Source organism: Mytilus trossulus, chromosome 3 (genome assembly GCF_036588685.1).
Source record: "Mytilus trossulus isolate FHL-02 chromosome 3, PNRI_Mtr1.1.1.hap1, whole genome shotgun sequence".
NCBI lineage: Eukaryota > Metazoa > Mollusca > Bivalvia > Mytilida > Mytilidae > Mytilus > Mytilus trossulus.
In genome coordinates, this window is record NC_086375.1 from 29,601,257 (window position 1) to 29,627,066 (window position 25,810).

The 25,810-nt window shown below is 31.4% G+C and overlaps 1 protein-coding gene across 1 annotated transcript in view; it reads right to left on the reverse strand.

Moving 5' to 3' along the window:
* The window catches only part of LOC134710634 (uncharacterized), a 32,628-nt gene that overhangs the window by 6,163 nt on the left and 655 nt on the right, over positions 1-25,810 (reverse strand). The window contains exons 2-15 of the mRNA XM_063571018.1: positions 24,031-24,094; positions 21,217-21,439; positions 19,628-19,957; positions 19,153-19,237; positions 18,200-18,321; positions 16,741-16,848; positions 15,044-15,148; positions 13,580-13,621; positions 12,611-12,904; positions 11,536-11,859; positions 8,296-8,622; positions 5,686-5,733; positions 5,030-5,055; positions 3,228-3,479 (exon numbers count right to left, since the gene is read on the reverse strand). Coding sequence (XP_063427088.1) covers positions 3,228-3,479; positions 5,030-5,055; positions 5,686-5,733; positions 8,296-8,622; positions 11,536-11,859; positions 12,611-12,904; positions 13,580-13,621; positions 15,044-15,148; positions 16,741-16,848; positions 18,200-18,321; positions 19,153-19,237; positions 19,628-19,957; positions 21,217-21,439; positions 24,031-24,078 — 2,334 coding nt within the window. The 5' untranslated portion in view covers positions 24,079-24,094. The remainder of the gene's footprint in view (positions 1-3,227; positions 3,480-5,029; positions 5,056-5,685; positions 5,734-8,295; positions 8,623-11,535; positions 11,860-12,610; positions 12,905-13,579; positions 13,622-15,043; positions 15,149-16,740; positions 16,849-18,199; positions 18,322-19,152; positions 19,238-19,627; positions 19,958-21,216; positions 21,440-24,030; positions 24,095-25,810) is intronic.

Below are 25,810 nucleotides of genomic sequence, written 5' to 3' on the forward strand. Positions count from 1 at the left end.
AAAGACTTGCTATTGCACAAAACTTAATATAATAATTTTAGATCCTGATTTGGACCAACTTGAAAACTGGGCCCAGAATCAAAAATCTAAGTACATGTTTGGATTCAGCATATCAAAGAACCCTAAGATTTCAATTTTTGTTAAAATCAAACTAAGTTTAATTTTGGACCCTTTGGACTTTAATGTAGACCAATTTGAAAACAAGACCAAAAATGAGGAATCTACATACACAGTTAGATTTGGCATATCAAAGAACCCCATTTATTCAATTTTTGATGAAATCAAACAAAGTTTAATTTTGGACCCCGATTTGGACCAACTTGAAAACTGGGCCGATAATCAAGAATCTAAGTACATTTTTAGATTCAGCATATCAAAGAACCCAACCGATTAATTTTTTGTCAAAATCAAACGAAGTTTAATTTTGGACCCTTTGGACCTTAATGTAGACCAATTTGAAAACGGGACAAAAAGTTAAAAATCTACATACACAGTTAGATTCGGCATATCAAAGAACCCCAATTATTCAATTTTGATGAAATCAAACAAAGTTAAATTTTGGACCCTTTGGGCCCCTTATTCCTAAACTGTTGGGACCAAAACTCCCAAAATCATTACCAACCTTCCTTTTATGGTCATAAACCTTGTGTTTAAATTTCATAGATTTCTATTTACTTATACTAAAGTTATGGTGCGAAAACCAAGAAAAATGCTTATTTGGGTCCCTTTTTGGCCCCTTAATCTAAACTGTTGGGACCTAAACTCCTAAAATCAATACCAACCTTCCTTTTGTGGTCATAAACATTGTGTTTAAATTTCATTATTTTCTATATACTTAAACTAAAGTTATTGTGCGAAAACCAAGAATAATTCTTATTTGGGCCCTTTTTTGGCCCCTAATTCCTACACTATTGAAACCAAAACTCCCAAAATCAGTCCCAACCTTTCTTTTGTGGTCATAAACCTTGTGTCAAAATTTCATAGATTTCTATTAACTTAAGCTAAAGTTATAGTGCGAAAACCAAGAAAATGCTTATTTGGGCCCTTTTTGGCCCCTTATTCCTAAAATGTTGGGACCAAAACTCCCAAAATCAATACCAACCTTCCTTTTGTGGTCATAAACCTTGTGATAAAATTTTATAGATTTATATTCACTTTTACTAAAGTTAGAGTGCGAAAACTAAAAGTATTCGGACGACGACGACGACGACTCCAACGTAATAGCAATATACGACGAAATTTTTTTCAAAATTTGCGGTCGTATTAAAATCTAAGTACATGTTTGGATTCAGCATATCAAAGAACCCCAAGAATTCAAGTTTAATTTTGGACCCTTTAGATTTTAATGTAGACCAATTTGAAAACAGGACCAAAAAATAAGAATCTACATACACAGTTAGATTTGGCATATCAAAGAACCCCATTTATTAAATTTTTGATGAAATCAAACCCAGTTTAATTTTGGACCCTGATTTGGACCAACTTGAAAACAGGGCCAATAATTAAAAATCTAAGTAAATTTTTAGATTCAGCATATCAAAGAACAACAAGGATCCAATTTTGGTCAAATTCAAAGTAAGTTTAATTTTGGACCCTTTTGACCTTTGTAGACCAATTTGAAAATGGGACCAAAAACTAAGAATCTACACACACAGTTAGATTTGGCATATCAAAGAACCCCAAATATTCAATTTTTGATGAAATCAAACAAAGTTTAATTTTGGACCCTATGGGTCCCTTATTCCTAAACTGTTGCGACCAATACTCCCAAAATTAATACCAACCTTTCTTTTATGGTCATAAAATTTGTGTTTAAATTTCATAGATTTCTATTTACTTATACTAAAGTTATGGTGCGAAAACCAAGAAAAATGCTTATTTGGGCCCCTTTTTGACCCCTAATTCCTAAACTGTTGGAACCTTAACTCCCAAAATCAATACCAACCTTCATTTTGTGGTCATAAACCTTGAGTTTAAATTTCATTGATTTCTTTTTACTTAAACTAAAATTATTGTGCAAAAACCAAGGATAATGCTTATTTGGGCCTTTTTTTGGCCCCTTTTTCCTAAACTGTTGGAACCAAAACTCCCAAAATCAATCCCATCCTTCCTTTTGTGGTTATAAACCTTGTGTCAAAATTTAATAGATTTCTATGCACTTAAACTTAAGTTATGTTGCCAAAACCAAGAAAATGCTTTTTGGGGCCCTTTTTGGCCCCTAATTCCTAAAATGTTGGGATCAAAACTCCCAAAATCAATCCCAACCCTCCTTTTGTGGTCATAAACCTTGTGTTAAAATTTCATAGATTTCTATTCACTTTATCTAAAGTTAGAGTGCGAAAACTAAAAGTATTAGGACGACGGCGACGACGACGACGCAGACGACGACGCCAACGCGATAGCAATATACGACAAATTTTTTTTCAAATTTTGATGTCGTTTAAAAATCAAGCAAAAAAGTGCATTCAAAGTTTTATGAGATTACAAGTTTGAGCATAAACTGGGACTGTAATGATAACTTATACACATTTTTATAAAAGGGTGCAGGATTTTCTCCCTGTGTTGAAGACCCATTGGTGGCCTTGGGCTGTTTTCTACTCTTTGGTCAGATTGTTGTCCCTTTGACACATTTCCTGTTTCTATTCTCAATTTTACTTTAACTGCCTGGTTCTCATTTCAGGACATTCACTTTTTTAAAAGCTGCTTAATGATGTCACTCAATATTGACACACTGTTTAAACACTTATCTATTTCAAAAAGATGTATCTTGATCTCAGGAGTCTTCTATTTCATTGTTTTTTTTCTTATTTCTAGATGTCATTATTTTCACATGGGAAATTTTTCTATATAGTAAAGCAACTGATACTAGAATGCAGGACCACATAATTTCATCCAACCTTGTAAAATAAAATTGAGCTTGCTTTCAGGAACTGGGAGCCTCCTTTGATACAATATAATATTGTTACATCATACTATTTTCTTGTACCTGTGGTTTTATTTTGTTTTACTACTATTTAAGATTTATGTCATTTTCCTATTTATTTCTATAATTATTATCATTATTTATCCTAAAAGTCATAATGTTTGTAAAGCTAACTTCGATGAATTGTTTTGGTCAAACTTTTGTTGAAAGAGTTCATCACATTGAGACATGTATTGAAACATTTTTAGTGTAAAAGTATATAAACCAACACCAAGCAGATTAATTAATTAAATATGTAACAAACCTCTGGATTTAGGTTTCGTAGTTTTTGCCTATTTCCTCGACTTAATATGTCAATATCACTTATTAAATGTTCAGCATGTTGATTTTCACTTCCTGGACCATTTGATGCAGATGCCCCATTTCTAGAAGCAATGTTCTCTGCTTGGTCATCAACCTTTGGATATTTTTCTGCTTTGAAACCATTAAAATCTGCTGAACTGCTAGAATCTGAGGCTCTACGAGTGAAGCGCTGTATATCTACACTCTTTAGACCCTTAAATGCATTTTTAAGAGGTTAACACTACTTGCACATCCTATTTTTTTTTTTCAAATCAATAAATTAAAGAGATAAAATATGTGTACAGTTAAATTAAAATGTATAGAACTGTTTATGTCAAAGCTGACTTTACTATAATCGAAACTGTCTTTTTCCATATAGAAACAGACATTTATATATATATATGGAAATAGCTTAAAATACAGTATGGATTTAGAGCATTGTTGAAGGTCATACAGTGACACATGATTGCTAACATCAATATTCTTTGCTTTCTTGGTGATAATTGTCTCATTGACAATCATACAACATTTCTTTGTTTTGTATAAAGATATTTGTTCTTGTGAAATTTGTTTATTTCATATCTTACAAATGTATATATCACTAACACAAGCTGTCAAGTAACATTTGCTTAAAAAACATAACAAAATATGGAGAATTTAATTTTTTAATTTTAATGGAGAACATTATAAACATGATAAAGGGACATAATTCAAGAACAAGAAAAGTGAAGCTACCCAAATTTGTACTTGATACTAGTTTTGTGGTAATAAGTATTGTGTATAGGTTTCATAATGTTTGGTCGGGGCAAACTTATATTACAGAACAGACACTAAAACTTTGGCAATTTTTCAATTTATAAAGGGACATAACTTGGTAATGATTAAAGTGACGCCACAAAAAACAACTTGCTCTGTGTTCTGTGGTAAAAAGCATTGAATATAAGTTTCATAACATTTGGTTGAGGCAACTTAAGTAAGGGAACAGAAACTATATATTTTGATTTTTTTTCAATTTATAAAGGGACATAACTCGAGAATGCTTAGAGTGACACTACCAAAATTCAGACTTGATCTTTATTTTGTTGTAAAAAGCATTGTGTTCAAGTTTCATAACAATTGGTTGGGGCAAACTTAAGTTAGAAGACGGAAACTAACAATTTTGCAATTTTTTCCATTTATAAAGGGGCATTACTCTAGAAAAGTTAAAGTGACGCCACAAAATTGAATTTTGATCTGTGTTTTGTGGTTATAAGCATTGTGTATAAGTTTCATAACATTTGATAGAGGCAAACATGAGTTAGAAAAAGAAAACAATTTTTTTTGTAATTTATCCATTTATTAACGAGCATAACTCTAGAACAGTTATAGTGATGCTACCAAAATTCAAACTTGAACTGTATTTTGTGGTAATAAGCGTTGTGTATAAGTTTCATAACATTTGATTGAGGCAAGCTCAAGTTAGAGAATGGAAACCAATTTTGGGACGTATATACGAACAGACGGACAAGGGTAAAACTTAATGCCCCCTCCTAAATGGCTGGAGCATAAAAATGAAAAAAAATGGAATTCATTGAAATATGGGAAATATAGGAATGCATTTCATGATTCATTTATACCTCATCATTAATTCTTAGTTAGAGAACATCATATTAAGGACAACTTTTGGAACAGCTGAAAAATGCCTGCTTTCCCTGTTTTAGGCTTACATATTTAATTCCATTGTTGTAAGTTTTGTTATAAATTTTTCTTTGTTTTATTACTTACCGTGTTCATTTGATGAAGGTCCTCGACTGTGAAAAAAGAAAAAAACTAATCAAAATTATACTCAATGTGCACCCAAACAAACTATCCAACTGTCATCAGAATTTATGTTAAATTGTGTTTGCTTAATTTCTTTTTCTAATAAAATAGGAACAGTTTATACTGCCCCTATTTCTAAGTTTTGTGTGGTCAAATTAGCATTAAATCAATTTTAGCAAGGCTAAGGAAATGGACTGATTTATATGTCTACCAAGAATTTAATTTTCTGAAATTGAGTTATCCACTTATTTAAGCTTGTAACTTTGATCCAAAATCCAAATACATATGTACCACTGTATTTATCGAATGAAATACTTTAACTGATGGTTTAAAAACATTTTAGGTTGAACTGCAAGTACCCATGTGGTCTTATTTTTCAGTAAGTGCATTAAGCCTGTACTTCTCCACTTTTACAGGCTATGGGAAAAAGGTATAATACATGAAATGGATTTAACAAATGACAAAAATAAAAAAACAGCAAACAGACCACTTCAAACAAATATTTAAACAAAAACAAACTCAATCAAAAATATGTTGTAAAACATCTGCATATTTCCGATAAGTGATAGAACTTAAACAAAATTATTGGAAGTTATCTATACTTCATTATCAATACTTACTATATGTGCCAATATTATGTGTGTCCCCAGCTATAACGGGTTCCTTTTCTAAAAATATAAAGAACAAGGCATATATATATATATATTAATAAAAAAGAGTTTCAATCCTTCTATAGGAGCGGGGACTAATAGTTTGAAGTCACATTTGTAAATCGAAACTTTTATTTCACTGCCATTGAAAACCACACAAACTGTGTCCAGCAAAAAACCTAAATTACAGTATACAGTTCCTTAAATTAATACAAACAAGCTGAATTAAGTTCTACATTTCCCTTAACCAAAAATACTCAAATAGAGGTTTCTTCACTTGATTATTTGTTATATATTTTTTCCCATGTGTTACCATTTGGTATTTAAATTTCTTGTTAACAGGTGGTAAATGATTTGGTGTATAAAAAAAAATCTTTCAAAATACTCAGTCTGGTTATAAAATCTAAATTGTTTCAACATTAGTTTATTTTTCTTCCATCTTGGTTTTTTCTTTCGCAATTGCACGGTGCAATATTGCTTATTTTTTAACAGGGTGTCATGGTTATGCATGGTAGGTGCATAAGGAAACACATTTGAATGATGAATTAGAGTACTTGAAGACAATAATTCACTAACAGTACATTTCTGAAGATTTTATTATAAACAAGAATGTGTCCCCAGTACAAGAATGCCCCACTCACACTATCATTTTCCATGTTCAGTGGACCGTGACACTGGGGTAAAAACTCTAATTTGGCATTAAAATTAGAAAGATCATATCATAGGGAACATGTGTACCAAGTTTGAAGTCGATTGGACTTCAACTTCATCAAAAACTACCTTGATCAAAAACTTTAACCTGAAGCGGGACAGACGGACGAACGAACGGACGGGCGAACGTACGAACTGACGGACGAACGGACGCACAGACCAGAAAACATAATGCCCCCCTACTATCGTAGGTGGGGCATAATAAAAATAGGATTTTCTTTTGAAAGAGAGTCTATGTAAACATGTTTAATTGATAACATTGGCCATTCATTTTAAACAAATTAATCTTTTTTTGTCAAATTTGTCAGATGGACCAGATTTTTTCAAAGAAGAAAATTATGTAATTTTAACTTAATATATAGACTTATTTTAAATTAAATTATGAGATAAGGCTCAGATTATTTTTAGCCATGGCGGCCATCTTGGTTGGTTGGCCGGGTCACTGGACACAATTTTTGATCTAGATACCCCAATGATGATTGCGGCCAAGTTTGTTTTAATTTGGCCTGGTAGTTTCAGAGGAGAAGATTTTTGTAAAAGATAACTTAGATTTACGAAAAATGGTTAAAAATTGACTATAAAGGGCAATAACTCCTATAGAGGTCACCTGACGATTTTGGTTATGTTGACTTATTTGTAGATCTTACTTTGCTGAACATTATTGCTGTTTACAGTTTATCTTTATCTATAATAATATTCAAGATAATAACCAAGAACAGCAAAATTTCCCTAAAATTACCAATTCAGGGGCAGCAACCCAACAACTGGTTGTCCGATTCATCTGAAAATTTTAGGGCAGATAGATCTTGACCTGTTAAATAATTTTACATCAATCAGTCAGATTTGCTCTAAATGCTTTGGTTTTTGAGTTATAAGCCAAAAACTGCATTTTTCCCCTATGTTCTATTTTTAGCCATGGCGGCCATCTTGGTTGGTTGGCCGGGTCACGCCACACATTTTTTAAACTAGATACCCCAATGATGATTGTGGCCAAGTCGGGTTTAGTTTGGCCTGATAGTTTCAGAGGAGAAGATTTTTGTAAAAGTTAACGACGATGGACAACGACGTCGGACACCAAGTGATGAAAAAAGCTCACTTGGCCCTTTGGGCCAGGTGAGCTAGAAAGCTGCCTTCTCAAATTCTTTTATTGTCCTGATTTGAAGAAGCCTTTTGATTGTGTATAAGGTTCACTTTGTTGTACAAAAGTTCTTAATATTCCTATCAGAATATAAATAATTCTATCATGCCATGCTTTATAGTAATTATAACATTATATTTGTCAATATTTTACCCCTCGCTAACGGGCGATATAAAGATATAGGTAAACATAATGCCTACTCATGTGTTAATGAATATAAAGCATAAAGCATGGCATGAAAGAATTATTTCTAAATTCCATTCAGTACATACTAAAATAAAATTGTAAGGGTTCTGCAGAACCCAGTGTCTTGCCTACTTTTGAAGTTAATCGCAGGCTCAACAAAAATGAGGAAAAAAAATAATAAAAGTATTCCTTTTGATACTATCTTTTGATTGTAAGAAGCTTCTGTCCTGAATCTAATAAATATTTTAAATCTTAAACTGCAGACTGTATTTAATGTTAACTGGAAGCAAAACTAAGTCCATTTATAAGTAAAATACGGATACAGGTACAAAATTTCCTTCTAAAAACTAGCTTTTGATCATAAACAAGCTTCTGACCAAGTTTTGTAGAAATCCAGAATAGTTTAAATTAAGAAAGTTTTTAAAATTTTAAAAACTTTATCCACAGAGTGAATATTGGTGGCCACTGCCAACGCTGCCAATGGAATGTAAGAACGCTATGTTTCTTTTTGGACAAAAGTCGAAAGGCTTAACAAAAATACATACCTTTAACATGCAGACGGATCTTATCACTAATAGCAATCTGTTCACCAACAGAAGAGAAATATCGAATAAAGCAACGATATAAGGCATCATCAGATTCTTCTGCATCTTTTATAGTTAAATGTGGTTTATTTGAATCATTATATGACTCATATTTATCCTTTGTTTTCTCATCAAAAATTACAATTCGAGAAATTTCTTCGTTGTCTGCTGCTATCTTTTCCCAAATAACTTCAAATTTTTTGGGTCTATGATTGATAATACATCCAAAAGAAATATTATCACCAATGAAAACGTCCTTTGTATTCTTAATCATTTCAACAGATGGTTCTGAAATGAAAGTAATAAAATTTATTATTATATAGCAATATAATATTTCCCACAGAAAGTAACCAAACGTTAGCATGCAATAAATTCCAATATTGCACTAGTGCAACAAATCTTCAAAATTCATGACGTCATCAAGGACAAAATCTTAGTTTAAACCAGTTTTTACTTTCAAATATTATATTGCTATACAATAAAAGGGTTATTGCATGAATATTGGGGAATATTGTCCCTTGTAGAACATATATTGCACTCGCAAGCTCGTGCAATATAAAATTCTACTCGGGACAATATTCCCCAATATGTACCAAGTCTTGATCCCCTTTATTAAATGAGGGTAGGAATGCTCTTTACCATCAGGCGTCAAACAGTCATTTTCGGCTACCATTAGCTTCAAATTGTTTCAACTTTTATTGTGATTCTTCTAAATATCCTTATTGTAATTCTTCAGAGGTCTCAAATAATTATCTGTTACCATAGTTTTTGGAAAAAAATTAACATAATTTGTACATCTTCATGCACCAAAAAAACGTTTGTGCATGAAGATGTACATTTTCTTCATGACGATTAATTTTTAAAATTAATGTTAACATCATTTGGCGAGATTTTTTACTGTTATTCATAACGAAGGCACACCCATTATGACCCTCTAAAATGCTTGCCTGATGTCATATCTTAACTGGGTTTTTGTTGTTAAGAATTTGGTTATGGTGTAAAATCTTCATTTCTGTTTTGATTCATTCACAACTATTTAAACAAGGTTCAATTACAAAATTGGCAACTTGTCTATTGTTGAAGACTGTATGTTGCTTTTTAGATTTTTTTTTGGTTACTTGTGTCTTGTCAGGTTTTTTCTTATTGTTGAATACCCACATTTGTTTTATTTATATTGAAATATTGAAGAAAAACTGGACAATAAACTAATGCCTAGGTTGCAATACTTATATTTTATATGTGTAAGCGAGTGCTTGTGGGGTATAAAGAAAATCTACTGATCTCTTCATATAAGGTCAGGGTTGCTGCAGTTAGAATCCCTAATCATTAAAACAAATATTAGACTGAAACATTCTTTTCAAGGTTAAACCCTATAGAATCAGACTTTTGAAATAATTTGGATTGGCACCTAAGGCTCTAGTTTGAAAACTGTAAGATGAGTTGATATTAAGCTACAAAGATAATGACAAGTGGGGTCATCAACAATGCCAAAAGGACATCATTAATATATGATATCATTGATAAATTGATACATGAAATGAATGATGAAAATATCAATTTGGCAGTCCTCCTTGATTTTAAAAAAGCTGTTGATGTTGTTGATCATGAAATTTTATGTAAAAAACTTCAAATTTATGGCTTACATGAAGATACTGCTGATTTTTTTAAATCATATTTAAGTAAAAAAACACAGCAAGTCCATATAAATGGTCAGTTTTCTGATAAAAAATTTATAAATGTTGGTGTACAAGGCTCAATACTTGGTCCCTTTTTTGTAAATAAATGTCCTTTCATTTCACATAAAAAAAACCTGCCGTACAGACTTGTATATAGGTCAAATAGATATGAGGCCTAGAATAGAGCTAAATAAAGCCATCAAGCCATAGACAATAGGGTCTTATTGTATTTAGTGCAAATTTACCTGAAAACCTGAAAAAATTACTTGTTGGAACATTAAGAAGCTGTGTGATTTTATATGCATAATAATTTTCACATACTTACTCAAACTTACGATATTGTTGAGGTAATTTGAATGATGCCAATACTATATATGAATTTGTAATTTTTACCTATTTTGAAAATTGTATATTTCATAACAATTTTTTATTTCGTTTTTCATGTATGTATGTTTGTTTGATATTTTGTAATTGTTTGTTATTTTTCTCTGTATTTCATGAGGGCCTCAGGGAAAATTAGTTTTATAGCTAACTGTGTAACCCTCTTTAAATAAAGAATTATTATTACTATTATTCAAAGATTGAAGCAAATGGTGCTTCATATTATTTTTGAGAATTTTGTTGTTAATTTTTTTTCACAAATTTTATGCTTTTTTAGAAACAGAGGACATGGTAAAGGCCATGTTTGAAAGTGGATAGGGTAAAAAAAACACACTTATTTTAAAGTGGATCCTAAATATATCATTTAACCTAAGTTAGACTCTTAGAAATGACTTTTCAATTTTTTTTTATTAAATTTGTTGTCTAGTTTTTTTTTCTTAGTATCCACGGAGACAATCATTTCAGGTGGATGGGCTTATAATGAAGAAAAGTTGTAGGTTGTAATTGCTAAAATTAGACCAAGTGTAGACCAATTAAATAATATCAAGATTATGGCTGCATAGTCCCCTATGTTCTATATTTTGTTATCTAAAATGTCTTACATTCAAACTTTAGCATATTAGGCATTGTAATCAATACTGCTCAGGTGAATTATCTTGTTTCAGATTATATTAGCTGAGACAAACTTGATTTCCATCTATCGGTAAATAACTTTCATTAAAACACTTTTTTTAATACAAAAATCATTACATTTAGAAATGCTCGACAAGTTCCAAGAAAATTTGTTTACACTTGCATCAGTTTTGGTGAAAAAAACTGATATTGAATGCATCTCATACAGGAGGGGCTAGATAGAGAATAAAGTACAAAGAGTGCAAGAAAAAAGGTAAAAAAACTAAAGAATAGAGAAAAATAGGCAAAAAAAAAAGAGAAAAAATAGGCAAACAAAATGAAGAATAGAGAAAAATGGGGTGCTGGAAGGGAAAAAATAGAGAATAATGGGCCAAAATAAATGAAACATAGGGACAAATGATAAAAAAAATTTAGGAAAAAGCAATAAAGGACCGCCATACAGACCATCATACAAATAGGTGTGTTTTTACAGTTTGCTGTTGTTTTATTTTACTGTAAAAAGGATACATACCATTTACAACATGAACCTTGATTTTTGAGCTGCTACGGAATATTTCACATTCATCTGTCGAAGGTTGATATTTTATACAAAAACAGTAGAGAGCATTATCACCATGGTCAGCATCTTTAATTGTTAAATTTGGATAAGTTTTTGTACAACCACTATATTTTTCTTTTGTTTCATCATTTATTTTTAGTTCCTTTACATTTTCATCAACATCTTTTTCCCAGTATAATTCATAATATTTTGGACAATCTAATATCTCACATTCAAGAGTTACTTCCCTTCCATATTCAACATCTATCAAAGTCTTCTTTAAATTTAATACTGGCTCTGTAAATAGAAATAATGATGAAGAGGTTGTCATTTTATTTAAATTTTTGGACAAATTAGTTTAGAATTAAAAAAATCCTTTTAATTTAAATACTGTACTTTCAAACAAACTGTCTATAGCTATGTATAATAATTATATTATCTCCACGGAAATAAGATGTACCAATGATAATATAACTGCATACCTAATATCATTGACCTATAGCTACCACTAGGGAATCCCCATAAACTGATCTAATCACAAACTAATACATGTAAACTATTAAAACAAACAATGTAGAAATCAAACAGTTTTATGTCAATAGACCATGACTGTGGGGTAGGGACTAGGACAAATGATCTCCATGGCAATGAGATGTACCTATGCTAATATAACTGCATACCAATTATCATTGAACTATCACTAATGGTTTCCAATTAACTGACCTAAGTACAAACTATTAATACATTGTTGAAGATGCTGTCACTGCCAAAAAATCTTATGTCCCTCCCTAAAAATGTGACAAAAACTGCATGTAATATAATGGGCATGGAAAGAATCTATAGAATGTCATTCCACTATGTAAGGTAATTTCCATTCTCAATTTTAAGATAGATATGTGTTCTGAATATATCTTGATAAAGCCATCAAGCCATTGACAATAGTGTACTTATTATATCAAGTGCAAATTTACCCAAAACCAAACATTTTTTTGACAGAAATGAAAGCTCTAGTGTCTATTTTAAAGTGAAATTTTAAATGATTATTTACCTATTACTTCAACTTCTATTTTTCGGCTCTCAATTGGAGTTTCTTCTTCATTGTCCATAGTTACTTTACAAATATAACTTCCAGCACTTTGTTTGCATAAATTATTGATCTTTAAAGATGGTGTTAATATATTGAATTCAGAGTATCTAGAATCATCAGATGGGATCAGTTGAGGATTATCATCATGATCTTTATAAAACCAATAGATACTTCTAACACCAAAAGATATTTTTACTTTCAGCACAACTTCAGATCCATAGACTTCTCTATACTTTTCTTTCTGTACTTCAATTTCTAGCAATATAAAAGTTAATAATGATATAATCAAGATTTGCCTTTCATAGACATGTGGTGTGGGATTTACTCATTGCTTATTAAGGATGAATTGACTTTAACAGTGTGTATACATCATTTGGTCTTTTGTGTAATGTTTTCTCAAAACTAATCACAACACATGTTCTTATTTTCATATGCATCTGTTGCTAACTAAGGACATACTTGATGATTGATTGTTGTTGTTTGCTTAATGTCTAGTGGCAAAATATTTCATGTTGTTTGCTATTGTATATTTTTTTTGTTTTTTATTATTGATTAGTACATAAACATCAGAACTGTTGGTTTTACCATTTTACCATTTTGTTTTGTCAGGGCCTTTTAAAGCTTGCTATGTATTATGGGCTTTGTTCATTGTTGAAGGCCATACAGTGAACTACATATGCATTCTTTGTTTATCATTTAGTCTTTGGTGGATAGTTGTCTCATTGGCAATCAAACCTTATTTCCTTATTTCATATATACACCTTGATTGGCAAAAATTGTTAAAAAAAAATTATCCAGCATTATTTTGAATAACTGGTACACATAAATTCACATGCCATTTCCTATATACATGTATGTGTATATCCATAAAATATTCTTTTGAAAACTGTTCTTAACACTGAAATTGATTATTTTACATAATATGTATACCTTGTAAAAGTCTGGATTCTTCATCTTGAACTTTAAATTTACCTAAAAAGTAATAATAAGACAGTGTACATCATTTGGTATCATGTGTATCCCTGCACCTTTTCTGCAAAACTGTAGATTCATTTATCTTCATGGGAACAAATTTTCTGATTGAGAAAACATTGAATTTTGCATGATAATTGTTTCGACAAACTTTGCATTGCAAAGAAATTAAGAAATATTCTGTCTCTCCAGATTTTTCTTTGGTTTTAAGGTTGAAAATGTTAATTTTGCAAAATTTATTTACTGCTCTATACTATGTATTCTATCCAAACAAAATCCATTTTATTTAGAATTGCACACCAATTATGTCTTTAATTTTGGTACAACTTTTAACAATAGATGAATACTGTTTTTAGTTCAAAATTTAATATTGAATATTTGCTTTCAAGTTTGATTTTTTTTTATTTTGGTTATCTCCCTTAGTATAAAAAAAATGTTTAATTCTGTCTGATTAAAATACACTTTATTTATTTTTTTAATTAGAGGATTAAGATCATTTATAAAACTAAGCTATGACCTATTTACTGGTAGCTTGAAATATTATTTTCATTTGCATAAGACAATCATATTTGCAACAATTTGGTATGGCAAAATAAAGCTCTGTGATGATGAATTATATTAAAAAGCATTAACATATATGGACAGTATAAGCAACAGACACCACTTGTTGTAATTTACTATCATTTACAGCAGTAAATCTGGATAATAAATTTTTCACACTTGATACTGCATCCCACTACCATGACTACAATGATAATTCTGAAGCATTCTTTTATAGAGCTTGAGATCAAAGAGAAAAAAAGTTTTGAGGAAGGACAAACACATGAAACAGGGTAAACAGATAGATAGAGAGAAATCCATTATCCTAGGTTTTAGTTTTGAGCTGGACATCACAGCAGAACTTTTCATAATTTTTTTTTTTTAAAAACAACTCTATCGACGTTTGAGATAAATTTCATTACACAACAATTTTGAAAATCCTTTGAAAATGCCTTATTCTCATTTCAAGTCCCTAAGGTGAATTTGTGACTTTGAATTAAGGGCATGGGTATTCCCAGATTACTTCTTATGTTATATGACCTTTTAAGGACTTGTTGGGGTTGTGGAATGTAGATAGTGCAGCTCATTAAGAAAACAAAAAAATAAAGATTTATTAAAGTTAAAGATTCTTGGAGTATAAGGAATAAGGAATCTAATTATGTATGATTTATCAACTCGAAAATGGATCTTGTACAATTTCAAGATAAAAAATTGCTGCCGCAATCTTGGTAGCCATAGGCAATTTCCATGTTTTCTATATTGACTGTGCTCTGACTCTCTACTTCCCAAACAAGTCTCTAAAAGGCCATCTGATGTCAGATTAAGGCTTACAAATTATACCAAGGACAAAATCAAGAAAACACCAGCAGTAACAGTACTCACAATTTTTAATAATTTTGTTGTTATGCCCATAGGTTAATGTGTCTGCATCTATATTACTTTGTTGAATATTTCCAAAAGTGCAACAGAAATGAGGTCCATTACCACCTGCAAGATAAAATGGGGTCAAAGACTGAAAGGGTTAGGCTTCATCACATGTGTGTTTTTCTTGGTAATAGGGTCAATTTTTCACATGTGAATAGAATAGAAAATCTTATCTGATTTTGAAACATCCAAATATTTGAAATGAAATCAATTTCAATTCCAAATTTTCTAAAGAACAACTAAATATAATGTATATGTTTCAATGGTACTTGGCTTAAACATTTTCCTTCAGTTTTGTTCTGACAATTTTCAAAATGAATTTCCATTTGGGTCTGATCTTGAATTGAAAGGTATTTTCATATGCAAGTCAGAATGAACAAGAATGTGTCCCCAAAACACGAAGCCCCATCTGCACTATCATTTTCTGTGTTCTGTGGACCATGAAAATGGGGTAAAATCTATAATTTGGAATTTAAATAAGAAAGATCATATTATAAAGAACATGTGTACTAAGTTTCAAGTTGATTGGACTTCAACTTCATAAAAATCTAACCATGACCAAAAACTTTAACCTGAAGTGGGACAGACGGATCAACAGACGGACAGACGGACGGACGGACAAACGAACAGATACACAGACCAGAAAACATGATGCTCATAAATGGGGCATAAAAATGAATTACTTTCAATGAAAGGAATACCATTACAATTGATGGTCAACATATATCTGACATCTGAACTTAAAAGAACAACTCAAATTGAGTCTGAGAAGCATAAAATGTAGGTAAGTTCCTATTTTTTGTTGGTTGCTAGTATTCCCCTTTAAAAACTCTATACCAAATAACAATTGTATGTTAGTATCTATGAACTAAACTAAGACATTATGTGTAATACAAGTGAATGAAGCATTAAATGTAGGTAAGAGTGACCTACTTATTGTCAGTAATAGGCCACAATTAACAAGTTACCCCTTGCCCCAGGGTGCTGGTTTAAGAGAACACCAGACTAGCAGGTTTGGTTATTTTTTCTTCTTTCCCATCTTGAAATTGAGAAGAACCAAAAGCCAATACATTGGCAATAGCCAAAAGGGTTCCTTAAATATTCTGAAGTATACTCAATCCCTTCTGTTTGAGCATATATATGGAGTGTGATGATGCCAAACATCCAGTAACCCTCAAACAACTCCCAAATGTGTGTGGTCAGCCAGGAATGTGAGACATTTTCAAAATATAAGAATGACGCATTACAGAAGTCATGTTTTCACTCACCAATTTTGAAGTAAAAAATGGGAAAGTATTTCATTTAATTAAAAATCACCATTCAATCATTCAATGATCAAATGGATTTTTTCATAAATATTAACCTAAAACACATATTAAAGTTTATAAGCATGCAATAACATTCAAAGCAGAACAACACAAGATAGTGCTTGTATGGACAGCTTTTTAGGCAAATGCTGAAAACAGTAAAAAAGCAGATTAGGATAAAACAGACAAAAGTTAAAATTTATTCAGTTCTCAGTTCTGAAGACGTTAAAGTAGCATGTATGCTGACAAATCACCACAGAACACAATTCAACTCTATTTTGTAGCAAAAAAAATATTATCAAACTGAAGTATCCAATCAAATAAAATCACACAAAATAATTTTCTTACCTTTTCTATATCTTCTCAAAAGATAAACAACTATTACAAAACCACCAATAGTGGTAGCTATACATACTACACCAACCCCTATAGCTATAATATGATTATTTTTGGTTCCTGAAAAGATAAATAAAGTATTGTTTCTTTCCTATTCATTTCTACAAATTTAAAAGATGTCACAAATGAAAACATGCTAAAAATTCCTAGATTCAAGCACAACAAAAACAGTTTCATGCCCTACCTTCATTAAACCTCATAAAGAGCTAAACTTTATAATAACTGCTTATAAGTAAACATTCTTTTCAAAAAAAGATATTTTCATAGATCTAATTCAAATTAATATGAATTTGAAGATAGTTTTCCTCTTATCTACAGTATTGACATAAAAATGACTTATTACCTAAAATAATTAGCCACATTTCAATAAAACAAGAATGTGTCCAAAGTACACGGATGCCCCACTCGCACTATCATTTTCCATGTTCAATGGACCATGAAATTGGGGTCAAAAGTCTAATTAGGCTTTAAAATTAAAAAGATCATATCATAAGCTACATGTGTACTAAGTTTCAAGTTGATCATGTTGATTGGACTTCAGCTTCATCAAAAACTAACTCGACCAAAAACTTAAACCTGAAGCAGGACAGACAGACAGACGGACGAACGAACAAACTGAAGGACGGCATTCAGACCAGAAAACATAATGCTCTCTACTATTGTAGGTGGGAATAATCATATCATAGGGAACATGTGTACTAAGTTTCAAGTTGATGTGACTTCAACTTCATCAAAAACTACCTTGACCAAAAACTTTAACAAAAACTTTAACCTGAACTTCGCAACATCATTTTCTATGTTCAATGGACCGTGAAATTGGGGTCAAAACTTTAATTTAACATTAAAATCAGAAAGATCATATCATGGGGAACAAGTGTACTAAGTTTTAAGTTGATTGGACTTCAACTTCATCAAAAACTACCTTGACCAAAAACTTTAACCTGAAGGGGGATGAACGGACTAACGGAAGCACAGACCAGAAAACATAATGCCCCTCTACTATGGTAAAATCAAATATACACTGTCTCCACGGGGGCGCTTTTAACCAATCACATTCCTAGAAATGTATAGGAGGTAAGTATGATAAAACTGCTTACCAAATATCATTGACCTACCACTAGTAGTTCTCCTGAAACTGATCTAGTCACAAACTTATACATGTAAACTAATCAAAGTCAATAGATCATAAATTAGGGGATGGGACCAGATAATATCGAAAGAAATGAGATGTGCCAATGATTATACAACTGCATACCAAATATCATTATTGGTTCCCTTAAATTGACCTATCACAAACTAATACATTGTTGATGTAGCCACAGTACTGCTGCCAGCCTTGGCAAATTCATGTAAGAGACAACAGAGGGTATAGTGAAAAAGCTTCTAATCTCTTTAAGAAATAGTTCTGTACCTTGATTTTCCATTTCTGGTTTAACCATATTATCTTTTGTAGAAGTTGTTGGTGTGCTAGTTTTGAGTGTTGGTTTGATGATGTCAGGGACTGAGACCTCAGCTGTTACCTTACCAGCAACTCTGTATAATATAACGTATGAATTTAAAGTCATATTCAAATAATTCAGGAAAAAAAGTTTTTAAAGAGATTACCATATACATGTATATATATACAACTCGTCTAAACATCAACCCAACAATGTTAGATCTGTAAATTTGCTTTCACAAATTTTTGGTTCTTCCCTCGCCAGGATTCGAACCCATGCTACTGTGATATCGTGACACCAAATCGCCTGCACTGCAGCCGTCCCTGCTAGACCACACGACCACCTGGGCTCTCAAAAAAAGAGCTTTCGATGGGCATGTGTTACCTTTCCACGTCAGTTTTAATCTAGCGGCGTACTACAGTACATGATATATAAGGCATGAAGATGTTATTGTTACAGACCAGCTAAATTATCTATAGTAAAGGATCCTACAAATTAATGTAAGATACAGTCACAGAAAATAATTATATTCATAAGTACGTCTGAGTCAGTGACAACCCTACAACAGAAGTATATATATATACGTATGTAGACTACTTAAAAACACCATTATTTTTTTAATACAGTTTATTGTTTATAGGTTTCAGGTTAATTAGTATATTATGAAGCAGCAACCATTTCAAGGAAGCAGAACATTCTTAATCATTGTGATTTTTATCTCTCATGTTTTTTTATTTCAATGTACTGCACAAGTAGACTCTATTTTTTTGAAAGATATTTTTCATCATGTGGATCTTGAATCTTTCCATTGATAATGTCAAAATAAGTAATATTAATATCAACTTGAACATAAATTTGTATCCTTGAATTATGAAGACTAATTTTTGTTCAAACTTGGGCGGAAAAAAACCATAAACATACTTACGTTGTACCTTCTGGCAAAAGTCTGCATATAATTTCATTTTCAGGTCTGAAGTAACCAGTTTTACACACATTGACACATTGGTACACTGAAATGAATATTTTTCAGAATTTTTCATTCAATTCTTTTTTATTTTTTTTTATTTTTTTATTTTATTGTAGTTGTTGTGTTTAATGTCAATTAAAAGTTAATAATTTAAAAAGAGGCATTTAGCCAAAGTTTGGATTTTGGTGGTTTTTTTTAACAGAATTAATATTGTTCATCATAATTTTAATTTCTACTAAAAGTAATGGTATCATTCATGTTTGGTGTTGCCATGATTGTCAACAATAATTCTTAACAACCATAAGAGATTTAAAGATACAAAACCCAGGTAGTAACTAGCCTTCTATAAGGTATTTCTATGTTTGATCATTAGTATTTGTGTAGTCAATGCCCTTAGTGCCAGCCAGATTAGCTAAAAGTTATAGAAACTTACTCATATTTAGTTCTTGGTAAGTTCTATCACAGTCCTTTCTAAGACTACATACATTATCTTTTACTGAAAAGCAATGTTCTCCACGATCTAAGGGCAACTCTGGTACATACAATTCCTTATAATCACAGTAGCATTTTCTATCAGTTGTTGTACTTCCATGATTACAGATTTTCATGCCTTCCATATTGCAATTTGTTTTCATATATTTGCAGTGCTGCACATCATGATCTCTGTATCTATTAGACAAGAACTGGGTTGGCATGTAATAGTCTTCTTGGCATTCAATCTCTTGTAATTCATTCTTGTTCTGATTATACCTAGGCATATGTCCTAAAAGAATAAATAATATGAATATATGTACCTGCGCAAAGAATTTTCAAACTATACAAGGCCACTACATTCAGACAATGAACTTCTCCCCAAAATTTTCAAATAGCACCATGGAAATTAACATAGCACTGGTTTCTTAGATTAACTTAGCTCTTCAACTTCGTACTTTATTTGGCATTTTTAACTTTTTTGGATTCGAGCGTCACTGATGAGTCTTTAGTAGACAAAACGCCCGTCTGGCATATATACTAAATTTAGTCCTGGTATCTATGATGTTTATTTCCAAAGAATATATCACCATGGCCCCTATACATTCTATAATCAAATCATCCAAGTTAGTACCATGGTACCACAGTGTGTAAAGGATGCAGAGAAAACAATGATTCAGAATCTGGATCTGTGTGTCTCAATTAAATTGATTGGGGTAACATGTATAAATATATTTAATAATAGTACGAAAGCACATGCATTTTTTTGGTAAACCTGAGAACAATATATCTAACAGGAAATGAATCTGCTACGCTTTTCAGTGTAAAATTGATAAAATCTCAGACTCCCCTCAAAAACTGGAAAATCCCCCCTTTTATTATGAATAAAATCCATTAACTCTAAAACGTAAAATCTAAAATTAATAAAAATTGAAAGGCAGCTTATGTCAATAGATATTAACAAATCATCAACATTTCATAAAAACTGACAAAGGATTTTTTATTTATAGTACAAAAACTAGAAAATCCCCCTTTTTTTAATAAAATAAAACCCCATAACTGGGAAAAATAAAATCTAAACTTTGTAAAACAACGAAAGGGAGCTTATGTCAATAGATATACAAATTCACATAATTTTCTTTCAATTTGATGACAGTGTTTTTTAGTTATTGTCGTAAAACTAGAAGATCCCCTTTTTTAATGAAAAAAAAACAAAACTCTGAAACTTAAAATCTAAAATTAAAATTAAAAAGGAAGGGAGCTCACTTTAATAGAGATACACAATTCAACAAAGTTTCATGCAAATTGGTTCACGTGTCTTTGATTTAGTGTCCAACATGTTGACAATGGACAGACAGATAGACAGACAACGGGCCGTATACCATAATAAAACGGGCGTATAAAAATGCATATGATGTGGGAGTAGATTGGAACAGCTCATACAAATCATGATGTTGCGGATCACCTGGCAAACAATATATACATATCTTATCACATGTTTGAAGAGTGTAATATTTGAATCCCATTTACTCATTATACCATTATTATTACCTCTTGTGATGTTTTGTGGTTTCATGCAGCATTCAATGAGACTCTGTTTGTCATCACGATGGTTTTCGGTTATAAGGCAGTGATAGTTGTTGGACACTGTACATACAACCTTTGCATGCATTATCCAATCATAAGCTGACTGGGGACAGCTGGCCACTACCTCTGGTTTTCCTTGGCATCCTTGACCATTACTTACTACACAAAAGTGTAGAATTATCAACACCTGTTAAAATATACATGTGTATTTTAAACATGGATCTATAACATTGACATATTTTAGACAATAATCAACTACTACAATTATATGGAAATGGCTCTGGTCAGTATCCCTATACATAGGCTAGCTTATTTGTAATATAAATTTACAGAAAGCTTAATCAATTCCTACACAATAACAAGCATATAGTGAAAATAATGATAGCTCCTTTCTAGGTCAAAGGGTGGATAAATTCTACTTCGAAGATGATCAGTATCTGTTTTCTTAAAGAATTTTTGGTCCTCAATGCTCTTCAACTTCATACTTTTTTTGGCTTTTTTTCACATTTTTTTATTCAAGCGTCACTGCATGATGAGGCTTTTGTAGACGAAACGCTCGTCTGGCACAAATATACAATTTCACTCCTGATATCTATGATGAGTTTATTTCTTAATGTTGTAACTACAATCCCATCCCCTTTTATGGAATTTCACGTACTGAATTAGACTTATAAAATAGGTTTGTACTAACATGAGCAACACAACAAGTGCCACAAATGGAGAAGGATATGCTTACCCTTCCACAACACCTGAGATCACCCCTATTTTTTACTGTTTAATTTACTATGTTATTTTTTGTGTAATAATGGTTGTCTGTTGGTCTTTTTTTTTCAAGCTGGCAGTTTATTTTTTACTTATGAGTTTGAATGTTCCTTGGGTGTATTTCGTCCCTCATACATATTCAACCTGGGGTGGTTCAGAGCTGTTGTTGTGGCCTGTAGGATGACATCTTAATAATTTTTAGTTATATGTGTTGTCATTGTGCTGTCTCTTTGATGTTTGTTTTTTATTCATTCATACAAACATTGGTAAACCAATATCCGAATTCAAAGAAACTCAAATACCCATATCCCTCCTCTTCCCTCTCCCCTCTACCCATCCCCAATAACTACCATTTTCACTTCATAGTACTTGTTCTGTCATTACCATCATATATGAAAATAAAAGCTTGTAGGATTCAATCATGTTAACAGTAGCTCTTCAAATACTCAGCAAATGACAATCCAATTATATCAAGACTTATCACCTATTGAAAACTAATAAACAGGTGACCGTCTGCCAAAACAATATGATCTGACTTGTCTATATTTAAAAAGAGTCATTTAAATTTCTGACTTTTACAAATGAATCACAGAACAGCATTGCATAGTTTTATTTTTTGTTTAAACCAAGGAACTATAATAGCAAAATTCACTTGTTTGAACAGCAGATGGACATTCCTTAACTGATCAGTAACTAATCATGTTTTCTTAGTCTACATCAAACTAAACTAGCAACAATCTGTTAAAAAAAAACCTGAAAATTCCTATTTTGTTTAGATATTAATAGTGTGTATGCAATAATCTAAATATAGATCTTAATGCCAAAGACTTCCTTGTTCTACTTTCATTATAATCTATATTATTTTTACAAATTATTATGTAAGTACATGTATGGTTAGATTCTGCCAAGAGAAAAAAGCCTTGTATGATCCACTATTTTAGAAAGTTTTGTACCACTGATATTCTATTATTTTATTATTTAATGTAATTAATTAGTAAATTTCTGTTTCAAAAAAAAGCAAAGATAATTTATGATTTTAACTAGAGTGGGCTAAAAATCTGGCATAGCATGAACATGTTAAATAGGTTACATTTTGGCATTTTATTGTCCAATATCCCCCCCATGTCCTATTTGTTCACTTTTAGAACTATTCTTCTCTGATTTATTGGTTGATTGTTAGCTATATTCAGCTACAAGTATATTGGCTATATCAGATAGCCTAAGTGCCCAGAGTGTTCTTAGACCTTCTACAGGAAAACTGAAAATCTTAGTCAATTTAAAATTTGGGTAGGACACACCTGTAGAGTGCTGGGTTTGAACTCACCACCTAAGTGTTCATAGGTTGTGATATAGTAGATAAACTTTTTTGATCACTCTGCAAATGGTGATCCTTCCTCCTGTGAGGAGTTTTGCAGTAGTTTTCAATTTAAATTTAACAAACTTCTCCAGTTAGCTTTGGATCAACAGAGGGGAAACTTTTTATAGAACAAATTGCGACTTAGAATTTAAAATACTCATATTATAAGAACATACTACAAGAAATGAAGGACACAGTCTTTGACCCACATTTGGTTACTGACACAGTGCCAGACATGTCAAGTAATTGCCTGGTGATATCAACTTTATCCAAGAAAAGTCACTTATAATCCATGAAGAGCATAAATCACAGATAGTCGAGTCTAATTGCAAACTTTTAATGGCGGCCTCTAGCGAAATGAAAAAAAAACATAAACTTTACAACTTTTCAATCATAATATAGTTATATAATAATGGTTGGTGGACATTAAACCATGGAGGAGATTATTTGGTAACAGGGGAATATAAGTTAGTGATGATGCACAGTAACGGGCAGCACTATCATATAAACATGTTGACAAAGGGTCATAGAGACCCCTGAGATCATCATAAAATGCAAAAAAAACAGTAACATATACAGAAGTGTAGACACAATATATCTCTGATTATTGCAAGTCTTCATTATAAACCAAACCAAAACTAAATTTATTTCTATCATACCCTCAGGATGCTGTATATATTTTCTTTCTTGTCATTAATGTACTTCATAACTGATCTGCATTTTCTGAAATAAAAAAAAAGCATGAATATTTTCAGGTTTAATTGTTCAAGTTATCATATTTGCAAAAATAAGCTAATGTTATCAGACTAATCAATTTAGGTTCTTTTTCTTTTTAAACTAGATGAAAAAAATGTTAAATTTTGGAAATCCTTATGGTCAATTTTTTGGCTCCAAAAGGGTATCCCTCTTAGGTCACAAAGCCACTTTAAAAGTGCCTTATTTCATTAGGTAACTTTGAAACAAACAATAAAAAAAATAATCTTTAAAACTGTATCAATTTTAAATATTTTGAAAAGGTCACAAGTCCTTTTAAATGAGACTTAAGGTCAAAGATCACCCACCAAGCCCCTTACAGTCACTGGTTGGCTCACTGTTGGAAACACATGTCTGGACTTACATTTATAGTGAATGCTCATACAGGAGCTATCTTAAATCTCCAACAACAAAAAACATATAAATAATCAATATATATATTGGCTGATTAAATATATACTGAACTAGCTGAAAGGTACCTGTAAAAATAGTACCAATTTTAAATCATTAATTCTGTACAAATTTCATCAACAGTTTTAGGACTTCAGCACTATATTTCTAAAATTCTTAAAACTGATCCTTTTTTCCTAGTCTTTACTTTTATCAAAAGTTTGCAATATGTTTATATATATATACTTGTATAGAATCATGACATACAGTTCTTTGGTACATGTACTTTATAAATTAAAATATATATTAGTTCCTTATCTACCATATGATATGACTGACAGTGGTAATATCTATACGAGTGTTTACTATTTATTAATAATTGTACAGGTAAATAATTTTTTAAGAAGTGTAATATCTTTTGTCATCATGGTCATTCCGATATTTTGTTTAATTAAATAACTCACGATAACACTTACAACATGAACAAAGAATTATTTAAATCTGCAAAAAAAATGAACTTTTGAAAATTGATAAGAAATGTATAATTTATTGATTTAGGTTTAAAAGATAAATTGAAGTGCTTCTCTTGTGGCGGCCTCTTTAAGATTTGAGTTGAGTACACTAGAATGAGGGGGGTTCAAACTCACAACAGCAGTGTTGACTGGCTAGTGATTACAGTACTTAGCAGAAATACTTAGAACACATGGCCCCCCAAAATGTATGATGAAAACTACTAATATTATGGTAGGTTAGTCATGTTATGAAATATGAACAACCAAGTGGTTAAGTTAATAGTTCATACTAAAACATCAGTGAAAGTAACTTGAATCATAGCCATGTATGCATAGCTAACCCTTATTAGTTGGTATAGTTTTCTTCATAAATTTCATTTTGATTTTCCAGAATTCAAAACTATTATTGATTCAAATAATTCCTTGTTAAACTTTAAATTCAGATATTACTGTGAGGTATTTAGTACTGTGAAAATAAGGGGGAATAGGACCTTTACCGGGACTCCGGGATCGAGTGTTTTTAAGCTCGGAATTTCGGGATTGACCCTTTCGGGATCCCGGAATTTCTTTATTCGAATTTCAGGACCTCGGGATTTGGGGATTTCAGGATTTTAATCCCTGGATTTTGGGATCAGGACCCCTCCTATCCCCCATCAATAATGTGACTGGGAGAATGATCCATTCATAAAAACACTCATTCTTAGTACATATACTTCTATGTAGATTCTCCTGAAATCACGATATTTATCTCATCATTGTCCATCCATCAAAAATTGCATTTATA